At 47.2% G+C, this 17,442-nt stretch overlaps 1 protein-coding gene across 2 annotated transcripts in view; it reads right to left on the reverse strand.

Annotated features, from left to right (window-relative positions):
• Positions 1-6,481: 6,481 nt before the first annotated feature.
• Positions 6,482-17,442, reverse strand: part of LOC309400817 (centrobin-like) — a 34,633-nt gene continuing 23,672 nt past the window's right edge. The window contains exons 13-20 of one of the 2 annotated variants that reach the window (XM_081969508.1): positions 16,549-16,732; positions 15,703-16,057; positions 14,083-14,228; positions 12,408-12,501; positions 10,227-10,409; positions 9,234-9,369; positions 8,995-9,073; positions 6,482-7,535 (exon numbers count right to left, since the gene is read on the reverse strand). In XM_081969508.1, coding sequence (XP_081825634.1) covers positions 7,389-7,535; positions 8,995-9,073; positions 9,234-9,369; positions 10,227-10,409; positions 12,408-12,501; positions 14,083-14,228; positions 15,703-16,057; positions 16,549-16,732 — 1,324 coding nt within the window. In that variant the 3' untranslated portion in view covers positions 6,482-7,388. Of the gene's footprint in view, positions 7,536-8,994; positions 9,074-9,233; positions 9,370-10,226; positions 10,410-12,407; positions 12,502-14,082; positions 14,247-15,702; positions 16,058-16,548; positions 16,733-17,442 lie in introns of both variants that reach the window. The other variant, XM_081969507.1, reaches the window with a different exon arrangement.

Below are 17,442 nucleotides of genomic sequence, written 5' to 3' on the forward strand. Positions count from 1 at the left end.
AATCAGCTGCTCATTGTTTCCTGATAAATCAGCTGCTAAAATCATTGTCTCTTGATAAATCAGCTGCTACAATCATTTTCCTGATAAATCAGTAGCTAAAATCATTGTTTCCTGATAAATCAGCTGCTAAGATCGTCTCTTGATAAATTAGCTGTTAAAATCATTGTTTCCTGATAAATCAGCTGCTAAGATCATTGTCTCTTGATAAATCAGCTGCTACAATCATTTTCCTGATAAATCAGTAGCTAAAATCATTGTTTTCTGATAAATCAGTTGCTCATTGTTTCCTGATAAATCAGCTGCTGATCATTGTCTCTTGATAAATTAGCTGCTAAGATCATTGTTTCCTGATAAATCAGCTGCTAAGATCATTGTCTCTTGATAAATCAGCTGCTAAAATCATTTTCCTGATAAATCAGCTGCTATAATCATTGTTTCCTGATAAATCAGCTGCTAAAATCATTGTTTCCTGATAAATCAGCTGCTAAGATCATCTAATAAATCAGCTGCTAAGATCAGTTTCTTGATAAATCAGCCGCTTTCCACAGGCCTATTCTTTGAGTACTTCCCAAGCCACGGGAAATAAAACAGCATCCCTCTTTCTCTGATTTCATCAGAATTCCGGCACATGTCACATTTAATAAAACCATGACTAAGTGCAGGCCCCCGGGGATATTTGGCCTGGAACCATTCCTCTCTCTGGGGTCATCTAGATATCCTTCCACCCAACGGGCCCCCGAGAAGAGGCCAGTCGCTCTCGGAGACGAATAAAAAAGAAGTAAAACAGAAGGGTTTTTTTTTGTTTGGTTTCCCACCATTTGCCAAGACGTACGCTGGTTGGCTTGGGTGTGCAGTGAGATGCCACAGGTTAATCAACCAGCTAAGATTAAAAGACATGATGTAACATAATGTGTGAACAGGTCAAGGGGTAAGATTAACCTCTACGGAAGAAGGTAGATTTGTAAGCAGAGGAGACTCACACAAGACCTGAAGGTCTGGCGGTCTCCGGGGTGAAGGTCACATTTCCTCACCAAGCCCTCTACTCACAACCCCTACGTCAGGTGGGGAACAAGGCTGAAGTACATGCACAGAAAAAAGATACATACATTACATACGTAAGTAGAAGTTTCGCCAAGGGGCATCTTGGGCCCAACTTGAAAAGGAACAATTTGCTAGCTCCAACATTGCTTTGCTACTCCTACTTTACTCCAAGTAGGAGTAAAGCAGAGGGCTCTTTTTTTTTCAACCAAGTGCCTCATTCTCGATCCCTTGGTCTGTTGGTGCTCAGTTGCAGACGTTTCATTTCCAAAGTGGGTGACATCATCAGCGTGATCGATGGAGCACTGATGATGTTACCTAGTTGGGTCACGAAACGTCTGCAAGAAAACCCCACAGCTCGGAGATCCACCAAACACCCCACAGTTCATCTCACATTTTCTCTTCTCTCAGATAACAGATGAACAGAGTTGGAAGGGACCTTATAGGTCATCTAGTCGACCCCACCCTCCACTCAAGCAGGAGACCCTACATTTCTGACATATCTGACCGATCCTGCCTCCATTGTTAGAGAACTTTGCTATCTATAGTTTGAAAGGTAAGCGCTTTTTTAATCCCCAAACCAGAATAACTTCATTATTTTGCCACCGGGCTTCAAAGAACATCAAAATATCCGCCACTTTGGAGAGGAAACTTATCTTCCCCATCACCGTAGTCTTCTTCCTCATCCTCCTAGCATCACCAGGTTATGCATCTTGCCCAACGTCCTTTTTCATTCTGTTATGACCAACATTCCTGCTTTACTCCCAGGCCCTCAACTCCACAAATATTCTCACTTTTTTAAATTAAAAAAAAAGTCATGTTTCTCCATCTTTCCCCCTTCTGGCGCCATCGTCCCATCCACCCAAAGTCATTTTCCAACAGACACACCGAGATTTAAATTATTTTGCAACAACAAACTTAACCCAGGTGCCTGAATTTACAAGGGAATTAATCAAACCTTGGAGAATATACAAGAAAGACGTTCGCTGCCCATTCTTAGCTTCCTTGTTTGTCCATGCTGTGCAAGAAACTGAAAACAAACCCAGTTTCCCCTCTATCCCCCACCCCCTTTTTTTTGCTGGCATAAGCCACCATTCCTAGTTCCCAGATTCCACCCCGATGCTAATCCAGAGCCAAACTATGCTACACAACATAAACTCTCTTACCGAATCGGAATGATTCCAAAAAAAAAACCTGCCAAGCCCCCAAAATATAAATATATATATATATATAAAATGAATCCACTTGCTAAAATCCAAGAGATCCTTAGGAAACCAAGTTGGAATGATGGTCAGGAAAAAAGGAAGAAATTCCAAGAGGGGGGAAAAAAATCAATCCTGGGCTTCATCCCCAGTTAGCGGGAGATGGGCTCGGAGAAAATGGGGCATTTTCTGGGCTTCGTCTTCCCTCCTTGAGGAGGGGGTGCATGTCAGGCCCATAGGAGCTGGTCTTCCTTGGATCCCAGGGGAGAAAGTGGAACAGAAAACTTGGGTGCTTACTAGCTTCCCGGCTGGTGTTTATGGAGTGAGTTTTTTTAAACCCATAATCCCCGTCTAACGGTCTCTTAATAGCTAATCAGATTAGGTCTTCAGGGCGGGGGAGGGGAGGCTGGACTGGCAGGGTGGGGAAGGGAGGGGGGGCAGGAGAGATGCCATAACCTCACGGCCAGGGTGACGGGAGCTAGGGCCAGTCCAGATGAAGCAGGGAGACAAGAGAGTAGAAGTCGGTGCGGCTGGAGGTGGTCGACCCTCACAGCGTTTGGAGAGAAAGGGACGGAGAGCACGCGAAATACTAAGTACAGGGGAAGAGAGAGAGAAAAAGATGAAGGAGTCAAAGAGATCCAATAGAGGGAAATTTGTCCGTGGTGACTGGGGGGGGGGGGGGGATGGAGCCGTGAGCTAAGAGGCAGCCCATTGGGTGGAGATTTGAAAGATTTGAAAAAATGCTGGTTAGATGTTGGGCAGATGAGGAGACCACAGACAGAAGGTGGTTTGAAAGCTGCAAGCTGACGTGGGAGGGATTCATGGAAGTCACCTGCTGTGAGTCCAAAATGCTATTTTTTTCTTTCCTTTCTTTCTCTTCCTTCTTTCCATCATTTTCCTTCCTTTCCTCCCTTTTTTTCTTTCCTTTCTTCCTTTTTTCATTCCTTCCTTCCTCCCTTTTCTTTTGCTTCCTTTCCTTCCTCTCTTCCTTCCATCATCTTCCTTCCTCCCTTTTTCCTTTCCTTCCTTCCTCTTCCAACCTTCCATCATTTTCCTTCCTTCCCTTTCTTTCCTCTCTTCATTCCTTCATCTTTTTCCTTTCATTTTCTTTTCCTTCCTTTTTCTTTTTATTCCTTCTTTTTTATTCCTTCCTCTTCCAACCTTTCCTTATTTTCCTTCCTTCCCTCCCTTCTTTCCTCTCATTCCTTCCTTCATCTTTTTCCTTCCTTCCACCCTTTTCTTTTCCTTCCTTCCATTCTTTTCCTTCCTCCCTTTCCTTTCATTCCTTTTTTCCTTCCTTCTACCCTTCTTCTTTTCCTTCCTTCCTCTCTTCCTTCCATCATTTTCTTTCCTCCCTTTCCTTTCCTTTCCTTTCTTCATTCCATCTTTTTCCTTCCTTCTACCCTTTTCTTTTCCTTCCTTTTTTCCTTTCATCATTTTCCTTCCTTCATTCCTCTTTTCCTTCCATCATTTTCTTTCCTCCTTTTTCTTTCCTTTCTTCATTCCATCTTTTTCCTTCCTTCTACCCTTTTCTTTTCCTTCCTTTTTTCCTTTCATCATTTTCCTTCCTTCATTCCTCTTTTCCTTCCATCATTTTCTTTCCTCCTTTTTCTTTCCTTTCTTCATTCCATCTTTTTCCTTCCTTCTACCCTTTTCTTTTCCTTCTTTCTCTTCCATCATTTTCCTTCTTTCTTCCCTCCCTCCTTCCCTTCCCTTCTTCCTTTCTTTCTTTCAATTTCTTTCTTTTTTTCTTTTTCCCAGGATTGCTAGCTAACCAGAAGACAACATGAAACGTAGGCCAAACTGAGCCAGCAAAAGGATTTCTGCAGGAGTCAGATCTGGGGCGGCCCATTTCAAATTTTCAGCCCCCCCACCCCGCCAAAAGGAAAGAAAATGGGTCACCTCTCCAGCAATATGGAGAACTGGTGCTAGGGAACAAGCAATTTTTAAGGGTTGTAAACCTGGTTAACGAGAATAAAGCCTAGCATTGTTTAATGTGTGCTTGGAGTGGTGCGGTGGCCTACAGGTGGCGCTCTCGCCTCACAATATGGGCACGGTGAGAATATATCTGCTGAACAAAACTCTGCTCTGGCAACAAGAAGGGCATCCGGCCAGTAAAAAACTCAGCTCCGTTCAGTTGCCCAGACTCCACCTCGTAATGGGATTATGGGGTCATTAAAAGATGATGATGATGATATAAGCCTAAGTGCTGAGTGGTGCAGTGGCCTAGAGGTGGAGCTCTCGCCTCACAATCAGGAGGCTGTGAGTTCGTTCCTAGGTAGAGGCAGATATTTCTCTCTCTCTGGGCACAATGAGAATATATCTGCCGAATATAACTCCGCATTGGCGACAGGGAAGGGCATCTGGCCAGGAAACACTCAGTTCCATTCAGAGGTCCTGACTCCACCTCGCAAGGGATTATGGGGTCATTAACAGATGATGGCCGTTTAATGTGTGCTTGTCTAATGGAAAGGTGTACTGATTCACGCACACGCCTTGTTATAAGTTGAGGAAACTTGCTCCAGTGTGGTGTTGTGCAAAGCAATTTTAGATGTATTAAAAGCATGCAGTCCAGTTTTTGCAACTGTGAAAACAAGAGTGCGCATTTTGCAAATGCTGGCCAGTTACAGGGACGCCCAACTACAGGCAGTCCTTGACTTACAACCGTTCGTTTAGAGGCCGTTTGACGTTATGCCGGCACTGAAAAAAGTGACTTGCGACCGGTCCTCGCAGTTATGACCGTTGCAACATTCCCCACGGAATGAGAATTTTGTGATCAAAATTCAAGAGGTAGCATCCCAGGATGACGTGATCGTCACTTGCGATCCTCACCTCCGTCGGGCGAAGTCAAGGGGAGAAGTCGGATTTGCTTAACGTCGACAACGAATTTGCTTAACGGCCACACCGATTCGTTTTAACAGCCAGGGCCAAAATGGTCGTAAAATCCTGCACGGCTCGCTTAGCAAGTGGCAAGCGCGTAGCCACGGGAATTCTGTTCCCAACTGTGGCCGTAACTCGAGGACTAGCTGTATGTATAAAATGCTGAAAAAGAGTGGGATCGTTTTAATTTGACATCTCGCAAGGATCTGACTTCCCACATTTGAGGATTTAAAGCTGTGCCAGGAAAGGAGGTTAACTATTGAACTAAAAGGAAGTTAACAGATCCCATCTCTCACCCCGCCGATCGGACTCTCTTCACCGTCATCCGATGTTCATGATTTAATTTTATTTGCGAGTTATTTTACAACTGATGATTTTATTGTTTTTAGGCTGTAAGCTGTTAACTGGGGAGTCGTCTTGATGCAGGACGGACGGCAACTCAATTTCATCATGAATAAATACAACAAATAAAATTCCCGAAAATCCTCAATTTTGACCGACTAGTTTTTCCACAAATTGTTTGGTCCTTCGCGCTTATAAGTTAATCACGTTGTGAAAAAGAACTGCAATCCCTTATGGGATTCACATAAGGTTACCACTGGTTCGCAAATGTGAGCGTGCGCTTGGGTTGCGCCATCAAAACAAGGCGGCGTAGAACGTCATGTGGCCGGGGGCTCACCCGCAGGTTGCCACTACCGATTCGGCCAAACCAGTTCGAACCGGCTGAATACTACCTGTTGTGGCCCAGCAGGAGCCGTTGCAGCTGCCACCAGACTCCGAGAGTGAGGAGCTCAGGAGGATGTGGAGGACCCTGGACAGGGTTCCGACTCTGAGCAGGGATCAGAGAGTCTGGTCGGCCACCAGAAGGCGCCTGGAGCAGCGGTGAGAGCCAGAGGAGGAGGGCTCCTGATGTCATGCCTTGGAGCAGTGGGGAGGAGTCACGAGACAGTGAATCAGAGATCAGCAGGGAATTCTTGGATGCCCGTTATCGCCGCGCCCATAGACGCAAGGAGCATGGGCGCAATTATCGGCGGTAAGGGCTCTCAGCTGCTGATCAGTAGACTCCTCTTCAGGCTATAAAAGGGTTGACTGAGCATACGCCCTTTGCAGCAGTCAACAAAGAAGTCCTGCAAGAAGTTTTGGTCTGGAAAACGTAGCAAGCTGGATAGCTGCTTTCGTGTCTTGTCGTTGTGAACTTTGTCGTGGTGGTTTACTGCCACGGAACGTTCTGTCTGTCTGTGAAATAAACCTTGTTCATTTGCATTGTTCCGGAGCGTGTTCTGTGTGGACGAAGGAGGAAGGGGGGTCAGAACAACTACCTCTGAATGCCAGAGACAAAGAAGAGGAATGGGAGTTGCCCATTGCTTAAAAACAACTCAAAATGCCGTTTATTTAGAAAATAACCTTTGTACAAAAATAACGAACTTTTGCCAAAAAAAGAGCAAACGTATAAAAGCCAAGCCGGGCGTTCCTAGAACTGGGCGCATCCAGAAGTAAACATGGCAAACCAGGGTTGGGATGCGCTTGAAATCAGCCGGGAAGGAAACGGAAGGTTGGTTACGGAGAAGGTTGCAAATGCGTCCTGGAATTGGACACTAAGAAAGCATCTTCCTTGGGCTCGGGCGTGGCAACAGAAGACTCCAAACTGAAGCAAATTTAAGACTTCTGGACTTCAACTCCCAGAATTCCCCAGACAGCAAATTATACCAGAATTCAACATGGATAAGAAACAAATCTGGCTAAATTACCTTTATTGCAATTTTTTTTGGTGTGGGGGGGGGGAGGGATAATTTTCTTAATAGCGGGTATGCGGGTCGACGTAATATATCTTGATTTCAGCAAAGTGGGAGGGGAAAAAGAGCTGGCTGGGGAATTCTGGGAGTTGAAGTCTACAAGAAGTCTTAAAGTGAGACTTAAAGCGGATGGACTCCTTCTGCAAATGGACGGCACCGATGGACCTCAGGAATGAGAAATCCCGACGGATGAGATTCAGAGATCCCGAGAAGTGGGTCTCGCCAGGATCCGGCGCCTTTCCTCTGTTATCCGGAAACGGATCCAGCGGCTGTCGCTCCCGTTTCTGACTCTGCCAGAGCGAAGGCTTAAAAACAACACGGACTTGCGTTCTCGGCCGTATTTTGGGGCGGTATTTTCGATTCCTAGATGCAGTAGGCAGCAAAGCCGCCGCCGGCCTCCACCTGCGTCGATCCAGCGGATAAAATAGGGAAAGGGGGGGAGGGGGAATGGAGAGAAATGGTCCAGTCACCAATGCTATCGCCACACACTCCCTCCCCGGCTGCTGCTGCTGCTACGCGAGTGGGAGGGCAGCGAACCAGAGAGCTTCTTCCCCGTCTTCCCAGGAGCATGGGACTTCTCGCGACCGGGCCCTGAGCTGCCCGCTCGCCGGCTGGGAGGGCCCTGAGAAGGAAACAAGGAGAGATACTGAAGCATTCCTGGGTCGGGATTTCCTTCTCTTGCCTTGCTTTGAGGTTAGGGCCCTTTCCTGTCTTCCCAAGCCTGAGCAGGGGGTTGGACTAGAGGACCTCCCCTCCAACTGTTATTCTATTCTATTCTCTTCTATTTTATTCTATTATATTCTATTTCTATATTTCATTTCATTTTCTATTCTATTCTATTTTAATTCTATATTTTCTATTCTATTCCATTCCATTCCAATTCTATATTTCTATTCTATTACTAATTCCTATCCTATCCTATCTCTATATTTTATTTTCTATTCTATTTTAATTCTATATTTCCTATTCTATTTCCTAGTCTATTCTATTCTCTTCTATTTTATTCTCTTCTATTTCTATATTTCATTTCATTTTCTATTCTATTCTATTTCAATTTTATATTTTCTATTCTATTCTATTCTATTTTATTCTATTCTATTCTTTTCCATTCCATTCCATTCTAATTCTGTATTTCTATTCTATTGCTAATTCTATTCTATCCTATTCTATCCTATCCTATTTCTATATTTTATTTTCTATTCTATTCTATTTTAATTCTATTCTATTTCTATATTTCATTTCATTTTCTATTCTATATTCTATTCTATTTTAATTGTATATTTTCTATTCTATTTCTATTCTATTTTAATTCCATTCCATTCCATTCTAATTCTGTGTTTCTATTCTATTGCTAATTCTATTCTATTCTATCCTATCCTATCCTATTTCTATATTTTATTTTCTATTCTATTCTATTTTAATTCTATATTTTCTATTCTATTTCCTATTCTATTCTATTTTAATTCTATATTTTCTATTCTATTTCCTATTCTATTCTATTTTAATTCTATATTTTCTATTCTATTTCCTATTCTATTCTATTTTAATTCTATATTTTCTATTCTATTTCCTATTCTATTCTATTCAGCAGGAGGTTGGACTAGAGGACCTCCAAGGTCCCCTCCAACTCCGTTAAGTCTATTCAATTTCTATTTCTAATCAATTCTAATTCTAGCTCGTCTCTCCTCCAGGAATACAGGTAGTCCCTGATTGACAACATTTTTTCCTGACCGTTCAAAGTTACAACGGCACTTGAAAAAGGGATTTAGGAATGGTTTTCGCACTTATGACCAATGCAGCATCCCCGAGGTCACGCGATTCAACATTCAAACCCTTGGCGACTGACTCGTACTTATGACGGTCGCAGTGTCACGTCATTCCCTTTTGCGACCCTTCTGAACAGCAGAGTCCAGAATGGCTTAAGAACGGCCTTCCTAACTTAACAAGGGCAGTGATTCGCTTCAAGGCTGTGGCCAAGAAAGGTCGTAAAGCAGGGCGAACCTCCCTTGGCAAGCGTCTCGCTTAGCGGCAGGAAACGTTGGGGCTCAAAGGGTGTCCGTTAAGCCGAGGACTGCACCTACCTCTTTCCTCATCGATTCGGACAATTTGGGATCCAGATTCCGGCGAGCTGAAAGGTTCCCGTCGCCTTTGGTTTCTGGGCTGGATGCCAAAATCCCAAAAGTACAGGAGGAGGAGCCGTTAGAGCACACACACACACACACGGACACAGCTCTCTGCCCCTGGGAAAGGTGGGGCTGTTCTCCTCCCTCCGCCCCCCCGGAGCCCCAGAGGCACCGAGGGGTCGCCCCTTCCCCCTTACCCGTTCTGCCCTATCCTGTGCAAGTACTTATAGAGCTCTTCCGTGGAGGGGACGGGCCTCCCCTTGGCCTGGTACTGCTTCAGAAGGAGCGAGACGGCCGCCAGGTGGTTGGGGGACAGGATGCCTTCCTCGTGGGCTGGGGGAGGAAGGAGAGGGAGGAGAAGGAGAGAGGAAAAGAGGAGGAGGTTGAGAAGGAGAGGAAGAGGAGGAGGGAAGAGGAAAGGAGGACAGGAGAGAGGAGGGGGGAAGAGGAGAAGAGAGGAGGAGAAGGAGGGGAGAGGAGGAGAAAAGTAGGGAAGAGGAAGAGGAGGAGAGGAGGAAAAGGAGAAAAGGAGAGAGGAGAAGGAGGGGAAATGAGAGGAGGAGGAGGAGGAAGAGAGGAGGAGGAGAGAGGAGGAAGAAGGAGGAGAAGGAGGGGAGAGGAGAGGGAGGAGGAAGAGAAGCGAAAAGGAGGAGAAGGAGAGAGGAGGAGGAGGAAGAGGAGGAGAAGGAGAGAGGAGGAGGAGGAGGGAAGAGGGAAGGAGAACAGGAGAGAGGAGGGGGGAAGAGGAGAAGAGAGGAGGAAGAGGAAGAGAAGAGGAGAGGAGAGGGAGGAGGAGGAGAAGGAGAGAGGAGGAGGAAGAGGAGAGGAGGAAAAGGAGAGGAGAGGGTGTAGGAAAAGAAGGGAAGATGAGAAGGAGAGAGGAGGAGGAGGAGAGAGGAGGAGAAGGAGGGGAGAGGAGAGAGGAGGAGGAAGAGAGGAGGAGGAAGAGAGGGAGAGAGGAGGAGGAGGAAGAGGAGAGAGGAGGAGGAGAGAGGAGGAAGAGAAGGAGGGAGGGAGGACTCAAAAGAGGAAGAGAAAGATGAGGGAGAAGAAGAAGAAGGGGAAGGAAGGAGAGAAGGAGGAAATGGGAGAGGAGGAAAAAGAAGCAAAGAGACAAAATGAATTCGGGGGCTCCAAGCGTGGCCAACTGGACCCAACACTCAAGGCCCCTCTTGGACAGAGCCACGCACCCACGTTCTGTCTGGAGGGGCTCACGGGTTCCAGGCTCAAGCAAACCGGTCCAGATTTGGGCAGAGGGACTTTGGTTTTCTGGACGGCGGCGCTGCTGGGCGCCTGGATGCGGATCGTGCTGAACGAGGGCTGCGCTGGATCCCAGAGGGCTGTGGACCGTTCGTGGTAAGACTGGAAGTTCCCTGGGGGGGAGAGAGGGGGGGGGAAATCTCTAGGTGAGAAGGAGAAGCGGCCCAAATGTCATCAAGGGTTGTGGGGTAACAACTAGAGGAGGAATTTCCAACTGGGCCACTTGGAAGACTTGTGGACTTCAACCCCCAGAATCCCCCAGCATGGGAGGGGTTACCCAGAATTCACCCTGGATAGGACAAGAAGAAACGCAGCTTTAAAAAATAATAATTGGGAAGCTTTCTTAATAGATAGTGGGAATGCGGTAGATGTAATATATCTTGATTTGGGCAAAGTGGGGGGGGGGAAATAACCCGTTAAATTAATCAATGAGTTAGAGCCACGATGGGGAACCTGTAGCACGAGTGCCAGAGGTGGCACGCGCGGCCTTCTGGGTGGACACATGCACTGTCGCCAGCCGCTCTTGTGGTTTCCGGCGCATGCATGCGCGCCAGCCAGCTGGTTTCTAATCTTCTGGGACTCTAGCACATGCGAAGCCCAGGGGGCCGACATGCATGGGTGCGCCAGAAATCAGAACCCCAGGTGGGTGGGTGGCGCATGCATGTGCATTGGCCATGTGAGACTCAAGAAATATAGCCTATTGATCTATTAGATCAGGGGTGTCCAAACTTGGGAACTTTAAGATCTGTGGACTTCAACTCCCAGAATTCACCAGCCAGCCATACTGGCAGCAGAATTCTGGGAGTTGAAGTCCACAAGTCTTAAAGTTCCCAAGTTTGGACACCCCTGTATTAGATGCAATACATCCTGTGGATGAGAGAAGGCCCCAGAAGAAAGAGATAGGAGCCAAAGTTTTCAGCTGGGATGACTTCAAAATGTACCAGAAATATTTGTAATCCTGTTGAACCGTTACTAACTGTGAAAAAAGTTGTTGTTTTTTTGCAAAGTATGCAAAGGGGAAGAGGAAGAGGAGGAGGAGGAGGAGGAAGAGGAGAGGAGGAAGAAAAGAGGAGGAAGAGGAGAGGAGAGAGGAGGAATTGGTTTAAAACAGGAAGAACTGAAACTGTTGGAAACGAGGGACTGAAAGTAACGTTACACGGGTCTTCACGGAGAGTGACAGTTAGTGAAGTTGTGAATCATGGATGTGGTTAAAGGAACACTGTTGTGGCCCAGCAGGATCCGGTTGAGCTGCTGACGGACTCGGAGAGCGAGAGACCATATGAGTCTGCCCTGGACGAGGTGGAGGACCCTGTGCAAGGTTCAGACTCAGAGCAGGGACCAGAGTCAGAGTTGGCCACCAGGAGACGCCTGAGGCATGGAGCAGTGGGGAGGATCAAAGGCAGTTTGTCCCTGATGCCAGATTGAGAAGGGCTGAGAAACGGAAGCAGCAACTCCGTAGACAGGCTCACAGAAGATGGTTAAGCACAGATGGTTGTGGATTGGCCCTCCCAAGAGAGATTATAGGTGAGGCGTTGGGAGGGGACATTTGCAGGAAACAACCGTTCGAATCAGTAGTGAAGAAAATCTATCTGTGTATTCTAGCAGTGTCTGCTCGTTTGGACTACCTGCGTTGCTTCATTTGACTTATCTGGGTTGCTGCAGAGCTACTCTATTGAACGTGAGTTGTCTGGGCCTTCAGCCAAAGGATTCGTTATCTCAGTAATTAAACAGTGGCAAACAGCCAAGCCCAGTTTATTCACAGGCGTGGAGGGGGGTCAGAACAGAACCCTGTAAAGGAACGGGTTTGAGATCGGCTCGGAGCTCACTGATTTATAGCAGTCCTTGTAGGACTTGCTATATCTCATTGGCCCTCAGAGCTGGTCGTGTCTCTGGGGCTCACGCACAGACGTTCCCATGTGGGCACTCGGTGCTGAAAAAAAGTTGGCCATTACGGAGTTAGAGGGTGGGGCAATTCAATGGGAAAGTAATGTGCTGGCTGAGGCATTCTGGGAGTTGAAGTCCACAGGGCCTTAAAGGTTGCCAAGGTTGGGCATCCCCGCATCGCTTTTCACTCTTCCCCAAGAGGAGGGAGGCTGGGCTAGGGGGCTTACCGGCCTGTGTCCGATTCGTGGTACGGGGCGGGCTGTCGGTGACGCACGACTCCGGCTGCGGGGCGCCTCCTTCGAAGTCGGAGTGGTTCAGAAGCTGGTGGGGTGGAGATCGCAGGTGGGAAAGGGTTCAACATGAAACAAGGAAGCTTCAGCTTCCCCCCACCACCACCTCACTCAATTATCAGTACCAAGAAGAAGAAGAAAAGGAAATTTGGTAAATAAGGAGAAATTAGGGGAGAAAAAATAGCCCTTTTTAGCTTTGAAAAGTTGCTTTAAATAAGAAAGTTGAGCCATTTTTAAAGCCACCTTTACATAAAGCCACTCTAAACACAGGGTTGGACTAGAAGACCTCCAAGGCCCCTTCTAACTCTGTTGTTCTATTCAATCCCTAGTTCTCAGCCTGGGCAACGTTAAGATGCGTGGACTTCTTAAAGCTGTAGCTTGACTGGGGAATTCTGGGAGTTGAAGTCCCACACGTCTTCAAAGGTGTATCCGGACCGGGGAATTGTGGGAGTCGAAATCCACGTATACAATCCAATCCAATACAATAGCAGAGTTGGAAGGGACCTTGGAGGTCTTCTAGTCCAACCCCCTGCCTAGGCAGGAAACCCTACACTGTTTCAGACAAATAGCTATCCAACATCTTCTCAAAGACTTCCAGTGTTGGGGCATTCACAACTTCTGGAGGCAACTTCTGTTCCACTGATTCATTGTTCTCACTGTCAGGAAATTTCTCCTCAGTTCTCAGTTGCTTCTCTCCTTGATTAGTTTCCACCCATTGCTTCTTGTTCTACCCTCAGGTGCCTTGGAGAATAGCTTGACTCCCTCTTCTTTGTGGCAACCCCTGAGATATTGGAAGACTGCTATCATGTCTCCCCTAGTCCTTCTTTCTCTTAAGCTAGACATACCCAGTTCCTGCAACCGTTCTTCATATGTTTTAGTCTCCAGTCCCCTAATCATCTTTGTTGCTCTTCTCTGCACTCTTTCTAGAGTCTCCACATCTTTTCTACATCGTGGCGACCAGAACTGAATGCAAATATTCCAAGTGTGGCTTTACCAAGGCATTATAAAGTGGTATTAACACTTCACCTGATCTTGATTCTATCCCTCTGTTGATGCAATAATACAATACAATACAATACAATACAATACAATACAATACAATAGTAGAGTTGGAAGGGACCTTGGAGGTCTTCTAGTCCAACCCCCTGTCTAGGCAGGAAACCCTATACCATTTCAGATAGATGGCTATCCAACATCTTCTTAAAGACTTCCAGTGTTGGGGCATTCACAACTTCTGGAGGCAACTTCTGTTCCACTGATTAATTGTTCTCATTTAATTGTTCTGCAGCCTAGAACTGTGTTGGCTTTTTTGGCAGCTGCTGCACACGGCTGGCTCCTATTTAAATAGTTGTCCACTAGGACTCCAAGATCCCTTTCACAGTTACTACTGTTGAGCAAGGTGCCACCTATACTGTCCCTGTGCATTCGTATCTTACAAGGCCTTCTGGGATTTGGAGTCCCCATAGCTTAGAGTTGCTATTGCTTAAGGTTTGAGAAACACTGATCCACAACTTCGGTAGACATCCAACAAGCTGGCCTTTCCTACTCACACACACACACACACACACACACACACACACGTTTTCCCGCAGGCTACACAACGGCTCCTTACCAAGCGCATGTAGTAATTTAAGTCCGGCTGCGCCCCCTGCGCCGCACTCTCCCCGGTGCTGGGCTGCGTGACCTCACTGTCATTCCCTGGCAACTCCGGGCTGGAGTCGTCCCTCTCATCCGCAAAAGGGTGTTCGGCCAAGTTTTCTGGGTGGAAATTCAAACCTGATCAAAAGGAGAAAGGAAAGAAGGAAGAAAGAGAGAGAGAGAGAGAGAAGGGGGGAAAGGGAAGACTCAGATCTCAATCTTGCTTCAGATACAAAGTCTATCTGTCTGCCTGCCTCTCTCTCTCTCTCTCTCTCTCTCTCCATTCATCATTCAAGCATCCATCATCTCTACTGATATACATATCTATCATCTTTCTACCTACCTATCTCTATATCTCTATCTATCCATCATGTGTCTGTCCATCCGTACATCCGTCCATCCATCTATTATTATGTCTGTCTATCACCTACCTATCATCTACCATTATCTTTGTCTGTCTGCCTGCCTATCTTTTTTATCAGTTCTGGTCGCCACGATGTAAAAAAGATGTGGAGACTCTAGAAAGAGTGCAGAGAAGAGCAACAAAGATGATTAGGGGACTGGAGACTAAAACATATGAAGAACGGTTGCAGGAACTGGGTATGTTTAGCTTAAGAGAAAGAAGGACTAGGGGAGACATGATAGCATTATTCCAATATCTCAGAGGTTGCCACAAAGAAGAGGGAGTCAAACTATTCTCCAGGGCACCTGAGGGTAGAACAAGAAGCAATGGGTGGAAACTAATCAAGGAGAGAAGCAATTTAGAACTGAGGAGGAATTTCCTGACAGTGAGAACAATTAATCAGTGGAACAGCTTGCCTCCAGAAGTTGTGAATGCCCCAACACTGGAAGTCTTTAAGAAGATGTTGGATAGCTATTTGTCTGAAACGGTATAGGGTTTCCTGCCTAGGCAGGGGGTTGGACTAGAAGACCTCCAAGGTCCCTTCCAACTCTACTATTGTATTATTGTATTGTATTTTTTTCTTTCTATCCATCCATCTTTGCATCTGTTTATCATTCATTCATCCATCATCCAACAATTATCTCTCTCTATCATCTGTCTATCCAACCCTTTGTATCTTGTCTATATTATTTTTACAAAAAATAGGAAAAATAGCTAATATTCCTTCCTCCTTTTCTTCCTTTGCCCATCAAAACAATGAGAGAGAGAGAGAGAGACAGAGAGAGACAGAGAGAGAGAGAGAGAGAGAGAGAGACAGAGACAGAGAGAGAGAGATGGAGAGAGAGAGACAGAGAGACAGAGAGACAGAGATAGGCAGGCAGGCAGGCAGAGAGAGACACACACAGAGAGCGAGAGAGAGAGAGAGAGCAGACAGACAGAGAGAGAGGGGGGCAGAGAGAGAGAGAGACATACACACACACACACACAGAGGCAGAGAGAGAGAGGCAGAGAGAGGGAGGCAGAGAGAGACACACACATAGAGAAAGAGAGGCAGAGAGAGAGAGAGACAGACAGAAAGAGACAGACAGAGAGAGGCAGAGAAAGAGAGGCAAAGAAAGAGACAGACAGACAGAAAGAGAGAGGCAGAGAGAGAGAGACCGAGAGAGGCAGAGAGAGGAAGAGGCCACGCACCTGTTCCAGCCATGGTATTGTCCACCTGGGGGTCCAGCTGCTGGAAGCCTTGCTGGCTGAGGAGGCTGGAGTTGAGGATGTGGCTGAATTCGGAGGAGAGGCGCCCCATGTCCGGCACCAGGGGCAGGAACTGCCGGGAAGAGTCCCGCAGGCCTTTGTCGGGTCCTTCTGAGCCCCCCTGCGATTTGGTCTGCGGAGGGGGGGCGGGCTGCAGCGGCCCCCCCTTGGCCCAGGCCAGCTCCTTGCAGTCGCCCATGCCAGCGTTGCTGCAGGGAATCTCCCCTTTCGGGACCTTCTTGTGCGGGTTGGAGGGGGGCAGGAATCCCGACTCAGGGTTGGGGTCTGCTTCAGACTCCTGCAAGGTGAAAAGGCGGGGGGCGGGGGGGGGGAGAGAAAATTCAGTTTTAAGCCATTGACATCCAACCTTCAGCACTTTAAGACCTGTGGACTTCAACTCCCAGAATTCCCCAGCCAGCTCTTTTATTTCCCACTTTGCTGAAGTCAAGATATATTACGCTTACTGCATACCCACCGTCTATTAAGAAAGTTACCCTATGTGGCTGGCTGGGGAATTCTGGGAGTTGAAGTCCACAAGTCTTCAATTGGCCAAGGCTGGAGACCTCTGATATGTGGACTTCAACTCCCAGAATTCCCCAGCCAGCTCTTTTTTTCCCCGCCACTTTGCTGAAATCAAGATATATTACGCTTACCGCATACCCACCGTCTATGAAGAAAACGATAAAAGTTTTACTTTGGGGGATTGAAATCTCCCCAAAAGTGTTTCTTTCTTTGATTTGGGGTTCACCCGTTGGGACAGTTGGCAGGGATGAAGATGTCGGGTCTGACCTGGTGCATCGGTTTGGGCGAAGGCTGGAGGGAAGGGCCACCCCCAGTGGCAAAGAGCCGGAGGGCCTCGTTCCAGTGGGATTGCATCATGGCCTGGAACTGGCTGACCATCTCCGCCCGCTGAGCCTCCAGGCGCCGGTACCTGGCCTTGAACTCTCGCAGGTCTCCCCGTTCCTTGGAAAGCCTGAATGGCAAAAAAGGGGCACAGGGGAAAAAAATCAACCCAAGACGATGGGCAGCAAGCCCTGTTTCTCACATTTAGGTCATCCTGGACTTCAAACATTCGGTTCAAAGTTACGCCGGCACTGGGGGGGAAAAGGGATTGGGGACCGTTTTTCACACTTAACGACTGGGTCAACTCGTAAAGCATTTCCATGTCTGCTACCGGGCAGGCTTGGGAGGCGTGGAATTCTACCACCTGCTGGAACGCCTCGTTGGGTAATGTGATTTATGACACAGACTGAGGGGAGGGGGGAAACAGGGCCAAAGTTCAGCTGTAACTTAGGTGAGGCCAGATCTGACTCCCCGTGAGTATTGCCAAGATGTTGTTCCTAATTAAATGACTGGGTTTCTTTTGAAACTTGGCTTGAGGCTCATAAGTTAATTAGGGCATCTTTCGGAAACCTGACAGACGGCTGGATCCGGGAGCTGGTGGATCGGTCTCGGGATTGCAGGTAGTCTTCGATTTACGACCGTTTGTTGAGTGACCAGTCGAAGTTACGATGGCCCAGAAAAACGGGATGTAGGACCGTTTTTTCACACTCACGACGGTTGCCGCATTCCTGTGGTCAGGCGATTAAAATTCAGACGCTTGGCAACCGATTCATATTTATGATGGTTGCAGTGCCCGGGGATCGTGTGATCCCCATTTGCGACCTTTTGACGAGCAAAGTC

This window comes from Natrix helvetica (assembly GCF_964273705.1).
Source record: "Natrix helvetica genome assembly, chromosome: W".
NCBI classification, from domain to species: Eukaryota; Metazoa; Chordata; class Lepidosauria; order Squamata; family Natricidae; genus Natrix; species Natrix helvetica.